The 27,955-nt window shown below is 39.7% G+C and overlaps 2 protein-coding genes and 1 long non-coding RNA gene across 4 annotated transcripts in view; 2 read left to right on the top strand and 1 right to left on the bottom strand.

Annotated features, from left to right (window-relative positions):
• Positions 1-9,499, top strand: part of LOC139134886 (uncharacterized) — a 40,751-nt gene extending 31,252 nt beyond the window's left edge. For both annotated transcript variants that reach the window (XR_011552895.1, XR_011552894.1), the window contains exons 2-3: positions 7,667-7,810; positions 9,213-9,499. This is a non-coding gene — a long non-coding RNA (uncharacterized lncRNA). The remainder of the gene's footprint in view (positions 1-7,666; positions 7,811-9,212) is intronic.
• On the bottom strand, positions 1,130-16,393 carry LOC139134884 (calcium-activated chloride channel regulator 1-like). Its single transcript, XM_070701963.1, has 11 exons — positions 15,915-16,393; positions 15,157-15,451; positions 10,113-10,393; positions 9,274-9,522; positions 7,703-7,927; positions 7,215-7,511; positions 6,424-6,660; positions 5,939-6,203; positions 4,478-4,657; positions 3,855-4,079; positions 1,130-2,223 (listed from the first exon to the last, which is right to left on the bottom strand). Exons 1-11 carry the CDS (start codon positions 16,092-16,094, stop codon positions 1,622-1,624), a joined length of 3,036 nt encoding a protein of 1,011 aa, XP_070558064.1. The 5' UTR covers positions 16,095-16,393; the 3' UTR covers positions 1,130-1,621.
• On the top strand, positions 11,513-27,771 carry LOC139134885 (ninjurin-2-like). The gene is made up of 4 exons (XM_070701964.1): positions 11,513-12,104; positions 21,415-22,831; positions 23,126-24,754; positions 25,732-27,771. Exons 3-4 carry the CDS (start codon positions 24,668-24,670, stop codon positions 26,233-26,235), a joined length of 591 nt encoding a protein of 196 aa, XP_070558065.1. The 5' UTR covers positions 11,513-12,104; positions 21,415-22,831; positions 23,126-24,667; the 3' UTR covers positions 26,236-27,771.
• The last annotated feature ends 184 nt before the right edge of the window (positions 27,772-27,955 follow it).

The following is a 27,955-nucleotide window of genomic DNA, read 5'->3' on the forward strand; positions in this document are numbered from 1 at the left end:
GTATCTGTGATAATAATAATTATGATAAAATAATCTCCATTCTCGAGGAGTCCTATAAGAGTAATAGTTTCAAGTTGAACGTTACCCAAAGAGAGAAGAATAATCTTATCAGTCATCGAGGCAGGAGGACCATGTTCACTGCGACATTGTGCGCATGCACTGCAACAGTGGACAGTTAGAATGGCGCACAGATTGCTTTGTTCCACAAAACATTCTCTGACCCCCTGTTGCCATGGGTAAATAGCTGCCACGCTTGATACATTTTTAATTAGCTTTGTTCTTGAAAAGAATTGAGAATGTTTTCGATTTTTCTTTTCTTTATTATGATGATGTACAAGGTTAGGCAAAACACTGCGCATTGTACAGCATATTGAATGAAATGTTCAGTTGTTATGACGTTTGAAAGGCATGACTAAAATGCACCCTCCAACAATGAAAACGACGTAACACACAAAGACGGTGTTAGCAGGTTTACTACTAGGCGTTTCGACGTCATTTTGGAAATAGAACAAGAATCAATGCGTACCCAAAACAACAAAAAATGTAACTGAAGATGCATGAAAACATTACTACAGCTTAACCAGTCTCAAGTACGGTTGAACTTCCAGAGTATAAGTTCTGCAAGTTTGACAGCCTCGACATTTATCATTTTGAAGATGTAGCTGATGGAGAAATATTTGACAAGGGGGTGCATGTTATGATTATTTAACATATTAGAGCTAATATCCCGATAGCTGATGTATTTTTGTGTACTTTAAACTCCTTTCCATGTCTTTTGTTCCACGGATGCCCCCTGTGCTTAGGATTTTATTTTGGACGTCAACGACGGATTTTAGAATGGTCGTACCCGTGGCATAATACCATTGACGACGAATGCATCCCAGTGCTACCGTCACGAAATTTGATTAAGTAGGGCCTGGACGATTAAAGATAAAAATTCTTCTCTTACGTTCCGACGCTCACTAGAAACCGATGTCATGTTCGTCACCAGATTGCAACCATATTGCCGCTAGATGATATATAATTGTGTTGGCACTGATTGATCTCTAATGAAACAATACCAACTCTGTACGACAGACAACGGGTCATTGTGGCTTGAAGCTGTGGAAAAACGAGTCGTTGTGCTCCTGTGTACTTTAAATAATCTTTATTTATTGATCAGTTTTGAAAATCATGCAGTTTACACGCAAACAACACAGTTATGAGCTAATTTTCAATTTTGTTGATATATCTGCATAGGACGAAGGAATTGCATATCACTATAAGTCATACTTTGGTATTCTGGAACTCGAGCTGGGCGATTGACTTGCGATATAAGTACCAAGAAACACATACTGTATATTATACACTACACATTATTCAAACACATAGATGGACTAAACAGACATACTATTAAAGACACAAAGAAATTTACACACTACAAATATACATTAAATATATCTGTCCGATACATAAGGGCAATTGATGATACGTATGAATAAACATTACAGATACACTACATATATACAGAAATACTGTAATCCACGCAATACAAACGCTCTACCACACACAAAATGTGTGTTGTGTCAGTGAAAGGAGTGAACAGTTGGATCTCTTCTAGGCTTCGAGTGCAATGCTATGGTTAGGCATTTTTAACAGGTTCGACTTTGTTATTAGGGGTAGCTTGAAAGCGAAGTTCTCGCCAAGCGTTACCTTTCTGTGTTTTGCCGTTGGCGACGCCCTCTTCCACTGCAACTGCACTGGGTGACTTGAATTTTACTTTAAGGAGCACCATGACAACGGCGAACGCTACTACCGTGGCGACGGCAAGGACGATGCTAATAACTACGACCAAACTAGGTACGCCCCGTCGCGTCGGAACGCCAACGGTCACCTTTACAACGCTTTCGTCGGTAGTTTGTAACGTCGCACTCGCAATTACTGTGGTGGTACTTGGGAGCGTGGTTGGGAGGACTGTAGGAATTGGCAGAAACCTCGCTGAAACGATATTCGATGGTTCTCCCTCGTTCCCCGAGTCGTCCAACGCCCTGACGCCAAAGAAATATGTAACATCCGAGATTACATCAGACAGAAGTATGGTGGCCGTCTCGACCGATCCGAACTGCCCAGGAGATGTCAGGTTATTACCTGCAGTGACGTTGTCATCTGTGAGCGGAACTCCTTCAAGGAAATCTTGCACAAACGTTGTGAAATTGACGCTGTATCGTAAGTCATATTCTTGGGCTGGAAAATCAAATAAAATGGACAATGCTTAATCCAATAAGCCATTGTACTTCCACATTCATTACGTAACAAGCGACCTAGCGGCCGATATAGCTCCGCTGTGTTTATGTAGAGAATAACTATTTTTGACACATGTTGATGAAGAAGGTGGAAATCTTGAAAGCTCGATGCAGTGGCCAGAAAAAAGTGGCTAAAATAAGCTGCTAAATACACAATTGAAGATTTCATCATACTTTGAATGTATCACATAGGATCATCCCTAAGAACATGTCAACCAAAGCTATCTGATGAGTAATTTTTGAGAATAAATTTTTTGACCAGAAATGGCAACAATTGCCCCTGGCAAAAAATAAAAATTGCAGATTTCATCATAATTTCGAAAGATCAAATTTAGTTCATCTATAGAAACCTGTATACCAAATTTTAAAGCTGTTAGACAAGTACTTTTTGAGAAACGCATATTTTGACCAAAAATAGGAAAATTGCCCCGAAATTACAAAATTGTAGATTTCATCATAATTTCAATAAATATCATTTAGTTCATCTGTAGAAACCTGTATACCAAATTTCAAAGCTATCAGATGAGTAGTTTTGGATATACACATTTTTTGACCAAAAATGGCAAAAATTGCCCCAAAAATACAGAATTACAGATTTCATCAGAAATTCAATATATATTACTTAGTTCATCTATAGAAACCTGTATACCAAATTTCAAAACTATCAGACCAGTACTTTTTGAGAAATACATTTTTTGACCAAAAATGGCAAAAATTGCCTTAAAAATGCAAATTTGCATATTTCTGCACAATTTGAACAAATCTAAAATAGATCATCCCTACGGACCTATGTACCAAATATCAAAGTTATCTGACTGGTAGTTTTGAAGAAGAAGATTTTAAAGATTTTTTTACCAAAAATGACAAAAATTGCCTTAAAAATACAAATATGCAAATTCACCATGATTTGAACAAATCTGCCTGAAGTCACCCTAAGCAAACTGCATATCAAATTTCAAAGCAATTGGACAAGCGATTTTAGAGGAGAAGATTTTTTACCAAAAACACCATAAATGCCCTAAAAATACAAATATGCGAATTTCACCACGATTTGAACAAACTGAAGTGAAGTCACCTCAAGTGAACAGCATATAAAATTTCAAAGCAATTGGACTTGCGGTTTCAGAGGAGAAGGCAATTGTTGACGGACGACGACGACGACGGAACGACGGACGACGACGGACGACGACGACGGACGACGACGGAAATCAACCTATTTGATAAGCTCCACGTCGCTGACAGCGGAGCTAAAAATGTACATACACATGTACGTGTGCACATTGAACACTGTTCTAAAGGGACTGCTGAAAAATACTACTATGCACCCAGTTGTTCAAACAAAAGAAAATCAATGACTACATAATATATATATATATATATATATATATATATATATATATATATAATATATATATATATATATATATATATAAATACTCACTTTAGACAATTATTGTACGAAGGGAGTCACGCAATTTTATCATGACACAGCAATTTTACTCCAGACGGACTAATCGCTAGGTACCTCCGATGATAATTAAACACACAAAAGATGACAAAAAACTTTCACACCTGTTCCTACATCAAAGTCTTCACCGGGTGCCGTCCATTGCAGTGTAATCGTCTTGTCTTCGTAGGACGTCTGGGTGACTCTAAGATCGGTGATCCTGGACGGCGGAAAAACATCGTTTGTACCGATCGTAACTGGTACCTGTATCACACCTCCGGATACCTCCCTGTTGAACTGTCCAGTTGACTCGGTGTTGTTAGTTGTGTTCGTTTCCTCCACGGGTCCAGCTAGATCAAAGAAATCGAATATCATTCGTGTGAAATAAAGTATTTGCGACAAAATGGCAGTCCACTTATAATAAGTAGATTACCTGAAATCTATTAACGGAAGGAGAAAACCTGCTATATGACAGCTGATATAAAAGACGAAAGAGGTCAGTCAACTGATCATTAATTGATTGATTGTATTTAATTTATTCTTATAAAAACATATCACTATAATGTGTGTTCTTAATAAAACATAGCACTGTGTGTGTAACATCGCATTTATTATACTGCGGTTCAGAAAAAAGACTGTGACCTCACATAAAATCTAAATTTGAAATAAATGACGTATTTTATAAGAAGTGATATATAAAATGTCCATGCACTCCCCCTGTCTTGTGATATACGTTTCGACCACTTACGTGGAACTATTGGTAAGGCCTTTGACCGAATGCCCCAAGCCGATGTCACAGGAACTTCTGCCTTGTTGTACGGGTCTTCAGCCTTCACTTTGACGTTGTAACGACAGTTTGGACACGTCGATGTCACGAAATCCAGGAACAGGCCCGAGTACACCCCATCATCCTTGCTGACGTCAACGCCTGAGGAAAAAAGTAACGGGTTACCGCAAATTTACCTCATAGCAGATACCATCCGAGCTGTGATCGTAACGAGCCAAAGGTGCAAAGTATACAAGCGGGTTCTATCTCTTCCTCAGTGTTATAAACTGCCAGGCTGGGCCTGCACATACAAATGATAGATTAATGCCTGAAATGGAATATCTGACGCCGTTATGTAGCTTTCTTTTCAGTGTAGCCAGACTAGGCCAGGTGCAGCCAACGAACAATGCACTTTCAAAGGGGTCCCTACTATAATAAAATATATTGTGCATGACAAGTAAAGTGAACTGACTAATTTTAAGTCAAGAGTGTAATAATTACTTGTTCATTATCTGCCCTCCCACTGAAAAGTTTTCGACTTACCATCCCGTATTCAAACTTCATTTTTACCCACTACCCACTTATTTTTGCCTGTTTCCCCTCCCCACTGTGAATTTTTGAAGCTCCCCAGCCCTGTGGCGAAAAAAATAAACTTGCAGATTTCCCCCGCCCTGGAAAAAATTCCCCTAAAAATTTTGTCATTCCATTCTCCCTGCAGACATGAAGCTACCCTACCCTGTGATGAAAAACGTCGATTTTGTCATTTTTTTCGCCATGGCTATTACTTTAAAATTAACGACCCGTTTGTTAATATGTTAATTTTCACACTAACAGCCACAACACAATTTTGACACAAAATACACTAAAGCACATACAAGACGAGTTGGGTGATGAGTGAAGCCACTTTCCCTTTATTACAACCGTTAAAAGGTATAAGTACTTGCCTTGTGTCCCATCCCCGGAAACACCATGGCTCAACTTCCCCTGTCCCCGGTTTAAAAGTAACTTCCCCTCTCCTCGTTTTTCGCCAAGCCCTGTACCCAGGACAATCAACCGATATCTGTCCCACCCGACAAAAAACTAAAATGTGCTCCCCTGCCATCTAAAAATGTCCCCTGCCCAAACAAAATTAAAATTTCCCCTGCACTCAAAAATTGCTTCCGAATGGCTTTTTCAATGAATAGCTCCGTTGGCTGCACCTGTTAGGCGAGTCGTCATATAACCAGAAATGCCTGCGGTTCTTGCTGGCAAGACCGTTGAGGGCATACCTGTGTGAAGAAGAGATAAAAAGCTGCGAATTGAACCGGCTGGGACCACATCAGCCCTTATGAGTAGTACAACAAATAATGGTAAAACAACATTTCAAATAGAGGAAACTAGGTTTCGTACGACACCATGAATAGAAATAAAACCAAGCTCTTTCATTAAGTTGCCAATACGCACCTGCACCGTTGTCAAGGAGATCGACAAACACTGGGAAGTGTGGAGTCGGTCTCTCTACAATAGCCGTGACTGTTGCCTTCAGAACAGGGGTGTATCCACGATTTACTTGCGCGTAGATGTTCACTTTCGGTTGCGAATTGGTCATCGACACCTCGCCCACTTTTGAGGTGACTCGGATAGGCTGGATATTGTCTCTGCTCTTCGACTGTATAGATATCTCAACAGGCTGATCGGGACCCGACACTTCGTAGGACCATTCTCCGGGCTTGGGGGCAAGTCAAGAAAGAGATATGCTGCGGTTAGAAAGAGATATGCATGCTGAGGAATGGTTACAAATTTTATTATTGTGTCTTTAGATATTATTTTTTAGAGTTTAGAGAGTTATTAAGTGAGAAACATGTGGATTGGATGAGAGATATATCAAAATTTTAAACATGTCAAACATGAGCGATAAAAATAATTCAATATTTTTTTTCAATTCCTACCTCGGCGATGCCATCTATGTCTGCAATTATCATATTGTTGTCTGAGTCAACCGTGTATTCGGGGGAAGTGGAATCTATGGTGCCTCCGTTCGGCCGATTTATTTTCACTGATACTTGCGAACTTTCCCAGAGGAAGAAGAACTTGGTCTCTCTGCCAATTGTAGCATCGATGACAGTCACCCCACCAATCTTGCCGCTCCCGCTGCCGTTTGAAATTGTGCCTCTTGTACTTTGTAACTGAAAGAAATATCAACCAAATGATAGTCATTTACCAGTAGGAACAAGAAGAGTTCAACAGACAAAATCGCTGGCTTTTTATCATTTTTGTGAATTTGAGAGCCAGATGGTTTTTTTTTGCAACGTCTTCAGAGATGCTTTGTTGCAGTGGAGTACAAGAAAGTTCAGAAGGAGATATCGTATTCTTAGAAATACTATTGATACGTTGAATCATAGAGCTCCATGGTTGAATGCTCGCTAGTTCCCTATCATCTCGAGAACTCACGTGGCTTTGACTATAGTCAATTTATCTGTCGGTTACTGACCTCGAGAAAGAGGTCAAGATTTGTGTAAAAAAGACTAACCTGTACAATCGAATTAAAATAGATGGCAGCAGCAATTCCATATTAAGCAGATCTTAATTGTTACATGTTTCGCACACACTGTACGGAAAATAGTCAATGTTTGTGAAGGGAGAAATTGGAAGACGCGCCGTTTTTGATTGACTTATTATCTTCTGACCCCGTGTTATGTCACCATATAGGCACCCTTAATCTGTATAGAAGGATTATCACCTGTATGGGGGTGCTTGAACTTCCCCCTCCTCTCTCAGTGATGGTAGCTGTTAAGGCATCGTTGAGACCGGTAGAGTCGGCAGCTTCCGAGTAGAAAAACGACAGACCACCGGTGTCCTGGGAAAGGCCAAGTAACTTTTCATCGGCCGCATTACTGAAAGCTACCGTGTCGATGATCACTTCTTTGCTTATCATTTCATCTTTGACAGATGCGATGTCAGGTGTTCGATTCTCCTCTCCGTCGCTGATAAGGAGGATGATACCCCCTCGTGCGCTTTTCCCGCCATATTCTAAAACCTAAAGACAAAATAACAAATAACAACAACGATAAAAATAACAAAAATAACGACAACAACAACAACAACCAGCGTCACCAATCTGGCCTGCATTTCCAATTTGGTGGACGATTTTTGCCGAGAATCGTACCTCGTATGTTTTTTTTTTTCCCACAGAGAATAAAGCCGAGAAGTGCCTCGGCCGAACGTTACCTCTACACCCCTTAGCAAGGCACACCCGATGCAAGTGGGTCCGAGAACTGTGGTCGGCAGGAGATTTGCTAGTGCTTCGCGATCGCTGTCAGATGTGAGTTCCCTAAGGTAAGACCGAATAGTAGCTACATCTGAAAATTGTACGATTCCGACGGAGCTGCCGTCAGGTACGGTTGCCCGAATGTACTTCGTTGCGAGTTGGTTCAGCTTGCCAATGCGGTCGTTCTGAAAGGATAAACAATTCTGGAAAATTAACATCTAAACGTTTTTAACTTACACAATATTCAAGTGTTCTCCCAGATAACTGTTAGTGTATTGGTAAGAGGGTATTGTTTTCGCACCATACAGCCCTGCAAATAAAGTCTACTCAGTTTCAAATGCTTTTGCTATTTTTATGTCGAACCAATAAAATTCAAGATGAATGTGACTAGAACGGTACGAACATTGCCGTTTATAAATTCTGTGGCTGGTATTGTTAAATATTTACATCCTTTAGGGGCCGTCGATTATAAAAGCTGACGCACAAGAAACGCAATTCCTTGGTTTTACTTTAACCCCCCTTCTCAAAACGAAAGTTCTTTTGCGAAATCAATTTCGTATTATGATACTGTTTCTGACAAACCCACGCTCACCTCTCCAATTCGCACGCCCATGAAAAAATACCGGAAGTGCATATTAATTAATAAACCTCCACTTTAGGCGTTTCACTTTTTAAGACACAACATTTTAATGTATTTTGCACGTAGGAAAATGTTTCACGTACATGTTTCACGTGGAAAAAAGCATACAAGTTTTTATTTCACATTTGTTGTCTTTTCTGTCTCCGTATACATATTTTGTGGCCATTTTGTAAGTTCTCGATGAGCGCGAAGGTAGTATTGCGTTCTCGCTGCAAAGTCGCTCTTCGAAAACAATAGACGACAAAACCTTATGCGATTTTGACGCACACATATTGAAATGAGCTTTTACCCTTCCCCCCCTAAACGAAAAAATTAGGTTTGTCGTGCGTCAGCTTTTATTATCAACGACCCCTTATAAAGATGTCTTCCGTATTTGCTTTCGAGTCTTTCAAATAAAATTTAAAATATTACGCATGACTGAAGATATAAGAACTAAATTAAACAGACGGTGGAAATATAAGCGATAAAGTCTCAGTCACAAGCCTCTGAAATTGACAATGAAGACAATCAATAGAGAAATCGCAAGGTTTACCATGATGGTACCACTCGCTTTCCAGATCCGGCTATCGATTAGCTGATCAAATAAAGTGCGCCGCTTGCGGTAGGGACAGACATCTTGTTGGGTCTGAATCTCGTTGCTTCGCGACTCGATGATAAGTCACACTCCCCAACGCTTGCGGTGCACTTTTCTATGACAATTATACAAGAGTGAAGCGACCAAGGTCTGGAAGTCGAGACTACCATGGTGGAAGGTCTACAAGTCTTTATGACGTTAAATCAATATTTTGACACATTGAATTTGATGGTTGACATGAAACCACATATGCCAGGATTTGACTGGGGAAGATGCCCAGGGGGAAGATGGAAGGAAATTTTGCTTGAGACGCTAACCGTTTCCATGCTTCCAGATGTATCCAATACCAGAACAATTCGCTTTGGGGCAGACTTCAGTATCTTGAATGTCGGCGTGGTGTCCGTGACGTCACGAGGCGAATTTGCGCCGCTCTTGAAATCCCCGCTGTCCAACATCACCTCCCAGGCGCTTTTGTACTTGCAATGGATGTTCTGCGGATTCGGAGCCATGACATTGTGGAACGATAGCGGGTCGTCATTCAGGTCTGTATGACAAAAATCGACCACCTTACAGGGAAAAGGAAAAAACCGCGTAAGATGATTTCTGTTGAAATCATTCGAGTTTGTAAAACACATAACGGAATCGTTTCCATTTTTAAGTTTGACCGTTGTTTCGTTCGCACCAATCATTTTTGAGTAGCTCAGCCACCACCACCATCATCATCATGATCGTGATCATCATCATCATCATCATCATCATCATCATCTCAGACGCCGCCGCCGCAGCAGCAGCAGCAACAACAACAACATGGTCGTCGTCACCGCCGCTGCCACCGCCTACGTGATTGTCAAATATATCCACATGGTAAGATTAGAATAGTCTTGTTAAAGAGAATTCGGGCTTTCTTCGTACAATTTCTTGTTTGTAAAGACATGCATATGTAGTAATAACAGCAAAATTCTAAACTTGAATAAAGAAAAACAATTATGATAAACGTAAATCACAGTATGCCTACAAACTTGCTGAACTCCGAATTTAAAAGTAATTAACTTGACCGCCGCGTCAAGTAACAACCCGACTTTTACTTACAAGCAATATGGTGTTTTATTTTTAGAATGTGTGCTCGCTCAACGTGTACAGTCTCATGCGTACTCACAGTTTCCATAAAGCTCATGTACATCATAGACCCAGTGGCCTGATTTTTCTGGAGGTCCGGATAGTAGCGGCAATACTTGTCCGGCAGTATTCCCGCCTCGGGGTTCTTGTTGCATTCTTTCCCGTTCCTGACGTCGAGGGCGTTGCCCGCAACGTGACTCGAACACTTTGTGACGGCGACGTGTCCCTTGTCGTTGAGGTAGAAATGATTGTCGTCGCTGGTAGAGTACTCGTCGAAGAGACCCCATCGATAGTGTCCCCACTCGTGTACCAGCACCCTCGCTGAAATCCGTTAGGAGATCACATGTAAAGGGAGCAATAATTATAACTTTCAGTTTTTTTTATTTGGCATTAAAGACAAAGCGTTGAGTACGATGATTGGCCGGGACTTAATGATATTAGACATTACAGTAAGTTACTTATTTATTTAATATTATATTATATGATATTATATTACATTATATTATATTATATTATATTATATTATATTATATTATATTATATTATATTATATTATATTATATTATATTATATTATGTCATGTCATGTCATGTCATGTCATGTCATGTCATGTCATGTCATGTCATGTCATGTCATATCATATTATATATTTTTTATATTATATTATATTATATTATATTATATTATATTATATTATATTATATTATATTATATTATATTATATTATATTATATTATATTATATTATATTATATTACCTGTCTAAACCGAACCCTACAGGGGCTGAGAAAATTGTTCGGTTTGGACAGGTGTTCAGTATATAAAGGTGCCCTATTGAGATGGGACTGGAAAAGGGTTCAGTTCAGATAAGTTTCCAGTTTAGACAGGGTTCGGTTTAGACAGATTTCACTGTATATTATATTATATTATATTTTACTTTATTATATTACATTATTTATTATATGTCTGTAATGCCTATATATAAGATTAGTTTTAATTTTAACTAACTAATATTAACTAACATTATATTAGACATTAGAGACATTATATACTAGGCAGATTCAAGTGAAATTCTTGGCATTCTGACATGGTTTTTGGAGTAGAGGACGAAGCTGCACTTTGCAGACAGAGCAAACTCGGTGTGAAACAAATCAAAAGCTGTAATAAATTTAGTGTCAAACTCTCGCTTTTAAAATATCAGGAAAGATTAACATCAGGGCTATTTAAATCAGTAACATCATTTATTCGAAAAGGTTGTGTTGGCTCTATTAGTGTCATACTAAGTGTAGGCACTGTTCAAGTCTACGTGAGTATAGTACCATACCATACCATACCATACAATGTACCTTAGCTAACAGGTGCATTACATGAATAACTGACTTGACAGCCTGTGCTCTGAGGTCATGACCTAAGGTGTGTCAATGGAATGCTCCGAACTGCACAATGGCAGCGTATGAGGTACAACGAAGGTACTTTCCCCTTAAATGACAATGGTCACAAATAAAATGACTCCGTCACAGACTAAGGCGTAATTTCCCAATTCTTCTACTGAAATACAAGACGTTCCATTGTTTGGAAAACTAAAGTTGTGTTAAATACGAGACAGGGAAACGAAAGGTACCCTGACCATGATACTTCTTATCACAGAAAATCAAAGTCAGCTGCATTTCTGAACACCTCTTTTACTTCTAAAAGACTTTAATTGAATTTCAGACGTTTTACATTAGGAATACTTCATATAAGAAAATAACAATTTTTGGTTTAAGACCTATGCGTAGTAAGTATTGCGGCAATTTTGAAGGGGTTTCGTTGCCAGTTAAAACGATTATTTCCTTTATTTTTCGACAGAATTCTGTACGTAAACAACGGGTGAGCCAAAGCGTTGATCTAATTTACTTCCTTATTTTAAACTTCATACACTAATGACGATGAAAAGAAAGGTACGAAGGTAATTTCATCATGGACAGGTAAAACATCTGTAAACTTCGTCCTGGCGTTACAACAGTAGCTAACATCGAATTAACTATTCAAGTGTAAGTATTGGATCAACAAGACAGAGATAGCATTCTTACGGTGGCCAAAACTACCTGTTCTCCGCATTCAAAGTCTGCGTCGCATTCAATTTTTTTTCTCTCACATATGTCTCCGCATTCAAAGTCTGCGTCGCATTCAATTGTTTTTCTCTCACATAAGCTTATGTCTCCGCATTCAAAGTCTGCGTCGCAATCAAATGTTTTTCTCTCACATATGTCTCCGCATTCAAAGTCTGCGTCGCAATCAAATGTTTTTCTCTCACATATGTCTCCGCATTCAAGTCTGCGTCGCAATCAAATGTTTTTCTCTCACATATGTCTCCGCATTCAAAGTCTGCGTCGCAATCAAATGTTTTTCTCTCACATATGTCTCCGCATTCAAAGTCTGCGTCGCAATCAAAGTTTTTCTCTCACATATGTCTCCGCATTCAAAGTCTGCGTCGCAATCAAATGTTTTTCTCTCACATATGTCTCCGCATTCAAAGTCTGCGTCGCAATCAAATGTTTTTCTCTCACATATGTCTCCGCATTCAAAGTCTGCGTCGCAATCAAATGTTTTTCTCTCACATATGTCTCCGCATTCAAAGTCTGCGTCGCAATCAAATGTTTTTCTCTCCCATATGTCTCCGCATTCAAAGTCTGCGTCGCAATCAAATGTTTTTCTCTCACATATGTCTCCGCATTCAAAGTCTGCGTCGCAATCAAATGTTTTTCTCTCACATATGTCTCCGCATTCAAAGTCTGCGTCGCAATCAAATGTTTTTCTCTCACATATGTCTCCGCATTCAAAGTCTGCGTCGCAATCAAATGTTTTTCTCTCACATATGTCTCCGCATTCAAAGTCTGCGTCGCAATCAAATGTTTTTCTCTCACATATGTCTCCGCATTCAAAGTCTGCGTCGCATTCAATTGTTTCTCTCCTAGATGGGCGTCGCAGTCAGTGATTTTGTCACCAACACATGAGGGCGCTGGCACGTTTTTGTGAGCGTGACCCTCGCTCCATGACCCATGATTGCATCCGGAAAAAGTATCACTCTTTCAGTGTTCGTGATCGCGAAAAGCTCATTGATTTCAAAGGTAAGTGACAAAGGTATTCATTGTATTGTAAGCTTATGGGGTTAATGATCTAGCCACCGTCTAGCCCTGGATGTATTGGCAGTTGTGGACGGGCTGCCGTTTTACATTCGGACGCTCACGTGGGACCCATTATGATGCGCCCATACTGGTGAGCAGCGTACCCCCTGGCTAGATCATTAACCCCATAAGCTTACAATACAATAAATTACTTTATCACTTACCTTCAAAAATGAGCTTTTCGCGATCACGAACACTAAAAGAGTGATACTTTTTCCGGATGGGTCATGGAGCGAGGGTCACGCTCACCAAAACTTGCCAACGCCCTCATGTGTTGGTGACAAAATCATTGACTGCGACGACCATCCACAGGCGGCCCAATCACTATTAATAAATCTTATTATTGAGTTTTTCTCAGTTTTCTCTGTCACTATCAGTCCCTCTCCTTTTCTTCATGCTCTGACTGATCGTAGTAAATAAAATAAATGACTATATAGCCTAACCACAGTCCCTCTATCCACGATAGAGGGACTGTGGCCTAACCTAGCCTCTTGACTCTTTATTTATTTTACACCCCATTACAAGGATGTTTATCTCTCATATACACATCTTGTAATTAATTAGTCAACACAACTAATTATGCTAATCCAAGGACTTATCAAGGGTTGGTCAACATTGGAAAGATAGAGATGTAAATGAAAAAGGAGTTTTAGTAACCTTTCCTATCTTTCGCGATGTTGACTAACCTATAAAATCCCTGATAAGTCCACGGATTAGCATAATTAGTCATGTTGACTAATTAATTACAAGATGTGTGTATATGAGAGATAAACGTCCTTGTAATGGGGTGTAAAATAAATAAAGAGTCAAGAGGCTAGGTTAGGCTATAAAGTAATTTCTTTTATTTCCTACGACCAGTCAGAGCGTGAAGAAAGGGAGAAGAACTGATAGAGAAAACTGAGAAAAACTCAATAATAAGCTTATCAATAGTGTTTGGGCCGCCTGTGGCCCATCTAGGAGAGGAACAATTAACTGCGACGCAGACTTTGAATGCGGACACATATGTGAGAGAAAAACAATTGAATGCGACGCAGACTTTGAATGCGGAGACATTGTGAGAGAAAAACATTTGATTGCGACGCAGACTTTGAATGCGGAGACATAAGCTTATGTGAGAGAAAAACATTTGATTGCGAAGCAGACTTTGAATGCGGAGACATATGTGAGAGAAAAACATTTGATTGCGAAGCAGACTTTGAATGCGGAGACATATGTGAGAGAAAAACATTTGATTGCGACGCAGACTTTGAATGCGGAGACATATGTGAGAGAAAAACAATTGAATGCGACGCAGACTTTGAATGCGGAGAACAGGTAGTTTTGGGCCACCGTACTTTCTTATTTTGAAATAGTTCACAGTCGTTGGCGCGTTTATGTTCCTCTGACCAGTCCATTTTGATATTTACAATTGTATTAAGGAAGTGCGCGCCTCGAAATTAAAAGACTTACACTTTTACTCTGACTTTCCGAAAAGAAACTTTGAAACATACCGTTTCGAAGTCAAGAATGAAAATCGGGGGTTGCCGTGCAAATTTTGTTATTAGGTACATTTCTTCGACTTTATGAACCAGGTCAAAACTATATTTACTCAATGAGCTTAAAAATGAGCCACAATGTTATGGTGCAAATACCGATTAAATTTACTATATTCTCCTTTATTTCATTTACCGACCATAAAGCCGGATGATTCTTACTGTTCAAGTCGACTTTGTTAATTACTGAGAAACATTTTTGCAAATTTTATATCTTGATTAGGCAACTTCTGTACAATTAATACTACTTTCTCTGCATCCTTTGCTACGACAGTGTTCAGCTAATATACTTTACTTGTCTGCAGTCAGTATTTTAAAGCGATGGCTCATTCTTATACACCTTATCCCGATGACATATCTCAATAATAGCGTTATTGCCAACTTACCGGGATCTCCAAATGTCTTCCAGGCCCAGTCTTTATCGGCGAGGAAGTTCGCAGTCAGGTGTATGTACTCGGCTTCCTCTCCGCATGAGCCGAGCTGATTGGCGTAGGGATTGTCTCCCCACACACTGTTGGGCTTGTCGACGATGATGTTGGCCGTGTCGAATGTTTCGCTGGTGGCCGACTCGCTCGTCAGACTGTCGCCCCAGGTCTCCGGCAACAGGATCGTGATGTCCTTGAAGAAGGCTCGCTTCTTCGTGGCCCGGTGTAAGATCCTTGAAGCATTGGTGAAGATTTCCTGCACCCCCCAAAAAACAGACACAAAAGGGTACAATTATGCTGGATATTCAAACTATTTCACTGAAAATTTTATCAGGCATGGTCAGATAATGGTGTGACTACATTCAAATTCGTGGTCCATGTTGTTCGGTATGCGGAAGTTTGAAAGTTAAAATTAAGGAACTACACTGCCAACTTGAAACCTTAGGAAGCACTTCCATTACCTTGCAATTGTGAAAATCCTTAAGTGACCAATGACTTAGAATCAACTTGGAGAGCTCAATTTTGACAATAAAAGTTGCTATAGGTACAAAATTAGAAAATACTACCTTAAGAATTCGATGTAAAAGTGAGAAATGTTCAAGAATAGATTTCAGTAAATCTGTATTGTAGCGGTAAGTTACTAATTCATCCACGGCTATACTGATAATTGGATATATATAGCTAATCATCTAATGTTTTACACTAATTTTCCACATTACCTGTAGGTTGTTCACTATGGCAACGTCCTCAGGAATGTCTTCGTTGATAGCGATCACAATGCCTGAGTACTCGTTATTTTGCAGTTTTATCTTAGACCGAGTTAAGGCTGACTCTACCGCGGTGCATGCAATCAACACAACCGAGAAGACCTGAACAAGTTTCGGCTTCCGAGTCGACATCGTTAGCTGTCCCTGTCTTGGATCCGATCTCGCGATACTGCTCGTTTCGTAATGGTGCGTATTTTTTGGTCTGTTCTGATGTTAGTTACAAGTGCCTCACAACGCGAGTAAATGAAAGGGAGTCAAACGTATTCGATGACGAATGGAAGTGGACGCGCGTGAGCAGCGTCATAAATCGCCGTCAAGAAAAGGAAAGTTGGTTTGGTTTCGGGGGGTGCCACACACCCAGTGTATCGTTACCATGCTCGTGCTGAAGATGATGCAAGTGTGGTGTGCAAAAGAACTACCGATATGTAGATGTCCGTACCTGTACAGTCACCCACGGGCACGACAAAGTGAAACACATGACATCATCGATGCAGATAAAATAAGCATAGATTGATCAGATAAGTTATGGGTATTTTACCAAGGCTTGTGCGAAACAACATATAAAATTTTGACCTCTATTTATAGTTGAACTTATGTCATAACACAGCTTCATTAATTACGGGTAGCAATACATACACGTCCATTTGAGTAGACAACATTATCTTATGAGTCTGCACCTCTCTTTCCCCTCTCTGTATTTTCACTCATTATGTCTGTCCATCTGTCTGCATGTATGTCTCTCAAACAAACAAACAAACAAACAAACAATATATCTCTGACATATTTACAAAATTTGCGGAAACTTAAAAACATTTGCCATGTTTGGTTGAACTAGAAATGGAATCTCAATTTAAGAAGGAACCTAAAGGTAAAAATAAATGAGACTGAAGGTTAAAGGGTATTGACTGCTTACAGCAAAGAAGTGATATTAGGCATGCGCGGTGACTGTCGAAAATCAATTAAATGCCCTAGAACGCGTACTAAACGTACAATATGAAAGGTAATTTTGTCATTTCGACAAGATGAAAATACGCCCTAAATTCAATAGCCTCTAACAAACTCTTTGTTTTTTTTATATGTTGTGAGTACACTTATGACGGCCCAACCATTGAGAATGAAAACGGTAAGCACAAAGCTGCTATTGACGAACGGCCTCAACCACAATATCAGGTACTGAGCGCTGTTCGTAAACCTTGTTGGCAGTGTGCCAAAGAAGTACGCGCAGTGTTTATCGTAAAGTAAATATATAGGCCTACCACTCGAATTTAAGTCTTCGCAGAGACGTAAGAATGCGAGACAAGAGTTCGGACAAAGCAGTTACGAATTAAGAGGAACCAAAATTAAACCAAAATGCTTGGTCTATGATATGTCAAGATTATTGCACACGTTTAGGGAGCAATATGGACTGTTAGAATCTGCGTGAGGTCTGGTTCCTCAGGTGGACAGGCATCTCGTGAAAAAATTGCACCATAGGAAGGTATCCCTTTGTAGCCTACAAAGGTAGCTTGATTCTAGGGAAGCGTATGTTTCACTCACTGAAAACGCACAGTGGACAAATTTTGCAGACAAGCACATGGTGGCGCTGTAATGCTAGGGACTTTGCGAGGTGAATTTAGACAGATAACGGTGGCAATTCGCGTGCAAGCTGATTGCTGTTGTAACTATAAGACAGGGAGAACATATAAAAAGAAATAAAAGTTTGTTACATGAATTAACTTAATTGCGTAAGCCACACAGGAAAGAAAACTTGCTGTAACAGGAGCAATGATAGTAGCATCAAAATAGAGGATCATGAGTTAAACCAAAAATTGAAACAAGCATTATTACAAAATTTTTAAAGTTTATAATAAACACATCTTCTCAAGCCCATATAACATGTTCACTATTTGTGAGCATTGGCAGGTCAAGAAGAATTATTATAATTACATTGAAGTAGAGTAGAAAGTTTCAGTCTGACATCATAGTAAGTTTTTATGGGGAAATCCTTTACAGTTTAAAATAATCAGAAAGAGAATGATGGATGAAATATTGCAGTTCTGAAAGTTTTTCTGAAACATAACTCTGCGGGCGTGGTCATTTTGAAGCACAAGACCAGGCTTGCAACGCTCACCTGCCTAAGCTTTCAAAAATCGTGAAGTTGATCAATGTATGGCGTCTGCCGCTAAGGTCTACAAAGCCTGAATTCATTCACGTTTGTATCGTTTGAAATTGTAAACTCGCCAAAATCCACGTTTTACAACGACCGGAGTAAATAGAAGTGTTTTCTTCGAATATTTTGAACCGTTATCTTCAGTTTTCGCCAATGCAAACTCAAAACAGCGATTTAAACGTACGCATCTTGTATGACGATTTGCTTGACTTTGGCTGGACACAACTTGAAAGTACGCCCGCTGTGTGCTGTGACTAGATAGCGATGCTAATATCTTAACACTGGAAACGCGAAAAAGAAATTACTTGCACTGCAAGAAGCGTTACATACGATATCGTCATGAAAATAACATTTTTGAAGTAAATATTTTTAAGCAAAAAGGCTCAATTATTAATATCAAAAGCAAATCTTAAGGTATGGTCTTTTTTGGTCATCTAAAATGTAGTTTTGACGCAATTACATTTTAAAAAGCCCAAACGGTTAGCTTATCTTTGTCCATATCGATTTCATTTCGTCTATCAACGCGTGTATCACTGAAACAATTTCGATAAATCGCTATGTTTGTTTTCACAAATATGTCATAGTTCAAACGATGTAGAATCACCCCATCGAACAACTAATCGATAACTGTCACAGCTTCGTCAGAAATTTAGCTCTTAGAGTACATGCTGCCTTAAAGGAACCAGGGCTGTCACTTTTGATACTGTTTTTTTTCTAAGTCATTTTCAGTTTATAAAACTAGTGCATTTTCGCTCTTGTCTCTCTAAAGTATGCATAAATACACAGTACTATAGCCTTTCCAACAATATGCGCTGTGTACAATGTGTAACGCTCTAGTTAATTACAAACGAATCATCGTATGGGGCGGAACACAACTGTCAGCGACAAATACTGAGGGTCAAGATCGTTTCAAACACTTGCATGCAAAGCTTCGTTTTGGTGCAACATCGAATAGTGCAAAATATTCCGCAAAATCATATAAAAACATCAAATCCTTCTTGATTTGGGAATCAAAGGAAAGCATGCTCTTTGTTGTCGGTAGATTGCCCAGCTTGTCAGTCAGAGTTCGCGGGATTAGCGATTTCTTTTTTAACAAAGGATGGTCATCGTCAAATTGTACTAGCAATTGTGACAATATTACAGTGGATTTCAAAATAGCTTGGAATTACAACGTGCTTATGCGATAAGAAAAACGTTTCTGGTGGTTGAATTGTTGCAAAATCTATTAAAGGAAAACGTTTGTAATGAATGCAGTTGGCGTTATTGTCTATCGCCAGAAACGTTTTTCTAATCATCCAAACTATTTTGAATTCACTGTAATCATAATAAAAAACACGACCATGATTCTCGACCACTACTAAGAGTAACGATGGATCCTAAATGTCAGACAGTAAAGAAAAATCTTATCAATCATCGAGGCAGGAAGGAAGTATTCACTTCGATATTGAGCACTGCAACAGTTGACAGTAAGAATGTCGCAAAGATTGCAGTCAGAAAACATTCTCTGAACCCCCCCCCCCCATTACCTAGCTGTAACTTTTGATACAATTTTAATTAGCTTTGCTCTTGAAAACACTTCAGAGTGCTTTCGTTGTTTTTCTTTCCTCTAAAGTATAATAATGTACCTCATATAAGTTTAGTAAAACTGCGCATTGTACACCATACTGGATGAAATGTACAGTTGTTATGACATTACAAACGAGTTATTTCATGAATGAAATGCGATTTCATCCGGGCCAGTGCTATACTGTCACGAAATTTGACGAAGTAGGTCTAGACGATTAGAGGTAAAAAGTCTTCTCTTACCGTGTTCAGACGCTTTGGAAACCAGCGTCATTATGCCTGTCACCACTGCACTCTCTATTAAAACAATACTACCTTGTACGACAGACAATGGGACACTGTGGCTGGAAGCGTTGGAAGAAACGAATCGTTTGGGGGTTGTGTACGAAATTGAATACAAAGTCGATATGATAAATAAGGCGTCTTTATTTATTTATTTGATTTGAAAATCATGCAGTTAACAAGTAAATATCACAGTTATGTATTCACTTAAATAACATTTTTTCCGATAGATCTGCGTAGGACAAATTAAGGATTTGTATATGTCATACTGCGGTATTATTTAAGCCAAGAAGGCAATGCACAGTATTAAGACTATCTGGCCGAGTTGGTCGGTGCAGGCACTGGCCGAGCTCGCAACTGGCCGACCTCTCGCTCTCTGAATTTTTGGTTTTTTTTTGTTTTTTTTTGCAATCTGTGAGTAAGCGATTGAGTGACTTGGGTAAGCATACATTGGATTACGGCCAAAAGTAGTTAGAAAAGGTAGTTTTTCGTGCGCAATCCATATCGGAACCGCGGTCGCCGTTTATTCCGCCTATATAGTATCACCACAGTTCATCAGCACAGTCCAGTCAGCACGGCTGTGGTGGGAGCTCAGGCCGTAGATGCACCGAGAACACACAGCATCTTACGCAGGGCTACTTTTGAGACACGTAACCCGTACAGTGAGCAGCGCCCAGTAAACGACTTTGGCTGCTCAGCTCTACTGTTACTTATACACTACAGTATAATGTGTACAAGGCAGCCGAGCAGCCACAAATTTCTAGACTGAAATTTGAAAGTGCGTCATGTTGTGTACTTGACGCTGCAGAATTGAATCGATTAGATCGGATGTTTGGATGATCGCGTTACGTGAAATCTGATTGGCTGCTTCAGTGCGCGAGATTTGAACGCGACCTTCTATGGGAGTTGGTCAGATGTAGTGAGAGGCGACAGCGAGAGAATACCGCGTACGCATAAGAAGACGTCGCCGTACTCTACATCTGATTTTAATCAGATTTGACTTCATGCAATTGCCATTCAGCGATGGCCACTTCTATAAGTAATTATACACTGTTATGCAACTCAGCCACTTTGCTATCAGAAATTCCTGGGGAGAACATTTTTCACACCTTACTAAACCTTTCCAAACTTCTAAAAATTTGGGTTTCTCTCATGTGATGAAAAAGTCAATCTGACGCTTTAGCGCTGACAGTTTCACAAAATTCCTTTAGCCAATGTTAATGCGTTAACACTGTATTTTTTATAGCAAATAATCTTTTCAGCAATGTTAAGAAGCTGAAAATGAGGAAATCAAGCGATACAAATATCACACAATTTTCACAGATAATTGCAAACACAAATTTAAATAATATTGTTATTCAGTAATGCTGTGACTCTTATCTCTTATTTATTCATTTACTGCCTCTATGGTTAGTTACCCTTTTTACTTATCTGTTTTCAATTTATTTTGTCTCGCAGGCCATGTAGGCGAGTCTTCGTGTACTTCTGAACGATGACAACATGACACTTTTGACGGGTTTTCTCCTGAACTGATGTTTGATGAAGAAGAGGAGGGCGGTTTTGTCATCTTGAGATCTCCTGCGTGAAGAGCAAACCCTTTGAATGAACTTGTATGCACATTAGATGCCTGTCTAAAAGAAAAAGTGTGTGTTTAAAATTCTCGGAGGAAAGTAGTCATTCCACTTACTGCGTCTGAAAAGAGTGTGGAAATACGCAGCAGAGCCCATCTTATCACAGGCTGCCCGGACGGACTTTATCTCTCAAAGATACATCTTGTAATTAATTAGTCAAGACAACTAATTTTGCTAAGCCGTGGACTTATATCATTAATTTTATGAGTTGATCAACATTGCGAAAGATAGGAAAAGTTTTCCATTAACATTTGTATCTCTATGAGAGATAGACGTACTTGAAATGGGGTATAAAATAAATAAAGAGTCAAGAGGGTAGGTTAGGTTATAAAATCATCTATTTTACTTACTCGCTCCTATCAGTCAGAGCATGAAGAAAAGGAAAAGAACAGATGGAGAAAACAGTGAGAAAAACTCAGTGCGTGTAGGCCGCCTGTGATCAGGCATTATGATTACCCAGTTTTCACTACCACAGTTGACTAAAAGTGTTCAAATAGCTGATTATCTCTTGGCCTTCCACCTGTCCCTCCACGGTTGACTTCCCTTAAAACCACTTGTCAATTAACTTGTTGTGAACTTTGATATACTGGAAATTTTCTCTCGAACCACTTGTTCATTTGCTTTGAAATTTAGTAGACAGGTTCCTTTAGCCAAAACAACCGAGTAAGATTTGATCAAATTATGGTGAAGTTTGTATGTAATTGTATTTTGGGGCAATTTTTTCCCTTTTAATGAAAAAATATCTCTTGAAAAACTGCCACTTGATTGATTGCTTTGGAATTTTGCACGCAGGTTACCACGGGTGATCTGAGTAAGTTGTCTTCTGATAATTATACGTTTATCCCCACAGATATGTTGTATCGTATGCAATGTCAAGAAGGGGTTCTGTTAGCTGAGGGCGTACTAAATGAGTACGCCCTCGTTCGTCGAATGACGTATATTTACCGACTCATGCTGGTACCGAGGAAAGACACGTATTGAAAACAGATTAAGTTTAATATGGAAACAACAAAAAAACATGTAGAATAGTCAGTGCTCACCTACTATACTGTAGATCGGTTTAAAAATATCGGCTTTTTGTCTGGCGCTTGAAATAATAAGTCATCGTGTCGGCAATAAGCTTGCAGGACGCATATGGATGGATTTAGGAACGGTTCCAAAGAGATAACACCAGATAAATTATCACCTGTTGACCAGACTTGTGACAGCAACACGAGACAATTCAAGGGTATGATAGAATGGCGGTAAGTTTGTTTTTCGCTTGGAGAAATATATTTGTCGGTTCAAAATTACTGTTTTACTCTTCACACTTAAATGACGGAGGGTTTTTTCTAAAACTTAAACGAGACTCCTCGAGATTGATAATTGATAGCAGTGTTAATATCGAGAATACATATTTTGAAGGTCTTACTCGATGGACATGAAGGACGACAAAAATATGAGAACTATATGCTAATTTGTTGCACTGTAGATGGATTTCAAATTCGTTCATAATCATAGAAAATTACTGTTCTCTGTTACATACTGATCTATACCAGAGCCAAGATTCAACGCCAACGACGGTGGATAACAAGAAAGACAATAATCAGAACGAGACACCTACGGAAATCACGCCACTGGTCGCACAAACCGAGTCGTCGTTGACGGCTACAGAGGAAGGACGAACGGAACGGAGGAAGTTCAACTTGAGCGGGTATCGCAACTCGAAAACGAGCTCTCACGGCCTCATCGACTTCGCTCTCCTGACGCGAAACTGCACGCTGATACAATCGCTGGTTCTGAGTGGCAAGGAAGCCGCCTTCTACTCCCTACTGATGTCTCTCGCCATCGTATCCATCCTTCTGCAGGTTCTAAGTGGTATCATCATGTTTTTGGTCTTACGAGTGAACCTGGATGATGAAAATCAGAGAGACTCAGCCCATAAGTGGACCAAACGAGCAGCATTATTGACTTTCCTTATATCGGTTGTGAACGTCATTATAGCCGCTTTTTAGATGATCTGCCTGGTTTACCTGAGAAAATATCTGTTTAATGAACGTGATCGAAATTTCCATCTCTGTGTGTGTAATCTGAGGCAGTAGATAGGGAGTCTTTTCCATGGCTTGGTGTCAATTTAGTCAATGTATCTTGCTCAATACGATTCCGCAGGGCATAGGTATTGCTATAGGCGTGGAACTAAGCGGTTTGCCTACAGCCCGTTTCAGTAGACATCGTCAGGCAAGATGTAAATGATGAATACTTGTTTGTTGATAATTAGTAGTTATCAAAGAATGAAGTTCCTAAAACATAAGTGATGAAATACCAAACGAAAAAATAATACAATGATGGCAAAAGTGTCACCAATTAATGAAAAGTACAACATGACGTCGTGCATTCAGCCATACGGCCCTGCATCGCCGGCTTCTTTGTGGTTGATAATGATACATATGTGTAAGTCAACGAATTCTCACGGTGAACTTCACTTTGTAATAATAATATAATTGAACTGATTTACCCCCGATTTCACTTTAGACGAGGTTGACGTGACATGGACGATAACCATACTTCAGCGCCACTAGAACTGAGTATTGGAGCATATAAAGATATAACGTTGTGGACAGCCGTGCTGTCTTAAAATCGAACGAATCGTGCAAATCTTGCAAATGGGAGGAGACATGATGTACATAGGCAGTTAATTCAACTCATGTGTTTGTTTATTTACTCATTTATACATGAGTTCAGTTGAATTATTTATTTATCTATTCATTTATTTATTGCTTGTTTAATGTAGGCTTTCGTTGTTCCCTGGTAGGCTAGATTTTTCAAGTTCACCTTGTGTTTATTAAATCGGATATTTGACAGTGGCGAAAAAGATACCATTAAACCACTGTTTACAGTTTAAGTATAGCAACGGTCTTTTATTGCTCTCATTCATTTTTTTTCATTACACATTGGAGATAATGCGGGATGACTGTTGCTAAATTTGATTACCGTAAATAAAAGCAGCCCAGCTTCTTTATGCAATTTTTTTGAAATATCCAGGTATCTACGCAGTATTATAAGAGACCCGCGGATAATGGATACATACATTGGCTTCATCGATGTACGGTAATAATAGACGGCTGCAGAGAAAAGAACGTTTTACGCACTGCGTCACGCTGACGAGTAACTCTGTCGTGAAGATGGACGTAAGTACATTTTCTTCTTTCTGTTTTAAAAGCTGTTCCAGCCTTTCAGCAAACTGATTTCTAGAACCAACGTTTATGGTGAGAAAGTCGAGTTTGTATGGTTCTATACTTAAATTGAACATTTTAGCCTAATGATTCTTTATCGCCTATACATATATGAGTTGATGGGCAAAAGCGGGTTTTTGTTGGTTTTTGGTTCTATCACCCTGCTAGCTTTTCACTCAGTATTGACAAGAGAGAAGAGAGTGAAAAATGTGTCTATTTTCACAATCGTTTTATCAACATAATGTGAACAAATCATAATTCATTTAGCCGATAGTTTGCAGACTTCTTTTCGATTATTACAGTTGAGGACGTTTTCATGTTGTCAAAATGTAGCAGACGGGCTTTTTTAAAGACAATAAGGATATGAACTATTCTTTCCTAGCTTTCGTCAAGAAATTACGACTGAATGTAGCGCTGACCCAGAGAAAGCTGTTTAACGTACAGGATAAGACCTAGCTACTCAGATCAAACTACATGAAAGACAGGTCAGACATATGTAGAGAAGCACAATGCAAATACTCTATTCTTCTGCATTTTAATACTTTTCTTCCATGCAAAGGCACCGATTTGTGAATACCTACTTCCGTCACTTATCCACCAACTGATACATTCTATTATTGTTGCAGTAGTCCATCGTAGCTGTAGCAATAAAGTTTGTAGAAATAGAGCCGCCGCCTCTGTCTCCATCACTTGAACCCACAAGATTCTGCTTCACACACAATCCCATACATCCGACAGACAGATCGACGGACGGACGGACAGAGAAACGTATGAGTAGACATGCATGGACATGCAGCCACAAACACAAGCAAAAAACGAAGCTTTCGCCTGTATCATGGCAGTCTGAGATGACCCACTGGAGTATTTCCGGGTATCCCCATTTGTTCATATACCGCCACTCTATATGCGGAATATATTTTCTATTCGTATAGAACGAGATTGACTCAGCTGAACACGCAGAACTGAGAAGGCGCCCCCAGAGTTCCACTCAGGAAGAGGCAGCAGACGGACAGGAAAACGACTCAAGTAAAACTAACTTCATTACGTCATGGATTAAAAGCAGCAAGGAGAAAGAACCGGATCGGTTCAACGTACAAAGTTTCGCCGTCAGCAAGACCGCAGCTATAGCCATGACGAATTTGACATTATTCTCTCGCAACTGCTCGACGGTACGTGACTTGCTGCTAGAGGGAACGGCAGCAGACTTCTTCTATTGGCTGATGACGCTCCTGGTAACCTCGCTCATCCTCCAGACCGTAGCGGGTGCCTTACTGTTCTTGTCTCTCCGAAAAAACATGAACGACGACGAAGAGAAGGAGGAAGAGCATAAACTGACGAAGGGTGGAGCTTTGTTGGCCTTTGCCATCGTTATCATCAATGTGACAATATCTGCATTCATCGGTGTCGATATAAAGGTAAAATCTGACTCGGGATGAAGTCTGGAAATTCCACAGTAACGATGTGCCTCCTCGGGCTGCCAATCGCAAAACAGCTCATTTAGGCAATAAGCAAGGACTGTATGAATTTAAGTATTGTGATTGTTTTTCCTTCTGTGCCAGTTGAATCCTTCGTAATGCTGCGGACGGGTGTTGCCGATGCATGCAGGAAGGCTTTTTATTGTAAATACAAGTCTTGTTTCAAAACATTGCTTAGTCCTCCATCCACCTTATGCTGATTAAAACCGCGCGTTTCCTTTCTTTACTCCGCATAAAAAAAAACATTACTGTGTTATAGACTAGTTTACATGTTATCTCTGCTGATATTGTTTCAATAAGGCACCATATGGGACAGCCGTAAGGGTACTGGACTCACTATCGGAGGAATAGACCCGGTGAGGTAACCAACCGATTATTGTCGGAGGATAGTGAGTTACTTCACCCCTCATTTAGTAATTGGCAATGGGTACATCAGTGTGCTATGTGGTATGATGTACGTACGCATATGTCATTTTTTGTTGGGATATGAATTCAATAGCTCTCTGAATAATTTATTCAGTGGGGACTATGCCATTAAAAGTCACGTATTGCGTCAGCGTCGGTGTACTGGATGTCCCTAGACGTGGTATAGCGCTAGAGGCTCGATTACAGTGGTCGGTGACTGTTTCTTATATGCCACCTATACAAAGGATTCCCTGGGATTTTAGCGACCACATGATGTTTATTATCGGTTGTTTGTTTGCAAAGTTTTGAATTTTGCGTTTTCTCATATGGAATGAAATAGTTTTCATAAATCAAAGACATTCGACAGCAAGAGCAGTGTAATATTTTCATCGATGTCAACATTCAAATTTTTTTATCACACAAAAGCGGCTATATGCTGGTTTATTGTTTGTCAATTTGATAACTGTAAATAGATGCAAATCCGCTACTCTTACGTGTATGTGAAATGTCCTGGTATATATGTCATATTTTAATCAACCCCTCGCTGAGAGATAGCTTAACTGGCTTCATCACCGCGATACTGACTTAAGCCAACGTTGGGGCAAACGTTTGTAGAGTGAGAAAGCCTCTTTGGGCAAAAGACGATCTAATCCTCCAAGCGCGTTTCGTTTTGTACTCGTCTAGGCAAGGAATGAGTGTGTTTTTAGTGTACGAATCACACCGTGACGATCACACTATGCATCACGTACACGTCGTTTCAGCATCGTCAATGCGACTAAATTATTGGCGGCTCACCGTACCTGGCTCACATGCAAGGAGGGGTGTACATCGACCAACGTTCACACCATTGGAAGAAAGTGGTCACAAGGTTTGTAATAAAGGCCTGAGATGCCTTCCCTCGGTATGTTAAGAAGTGCTTTTTTCTCCATGATCGCGAATGGGAAACCAGAAAATTCTTCTTGGTCGCGCTGTTCGTCAAACGAGTGAAAATCGACAGCGACTCATGATATGAGTTTATCTCTTTGCAATGGTCTGGAACAGAATTGTTTCATTACATAATGCGCTGCTACGAGGCACCATATACATGACATAAAGTACTGGTGGAAACCTACTATGAACACTAGCAGCGACTCTCAACAACAATGCGTGTGAACAAATACAGAAGATAGTTAATAACTTTAGGCAATTATAATCGAGCATGGTATTTACAAGCGACTTCGATATAAGTTTGAAATCGGACCGAATGTTGAAAATGAGACTTCGAATTGTCAAATGA

Source organism: Ptychodera flava, chromosome 6 (assembly GCF_041260155.1).
Source record: "Ptychodera flava strain L36383 chromosome 6, AS_Pfla_20210202, whole genome shotgun sequence".
NCBI classification, from domain to species: Eukaryota; Metazoa; Hemichordata; class Enteropneusta; family Ptychoderidae; genus Ptychodera; species Ptychodera flava.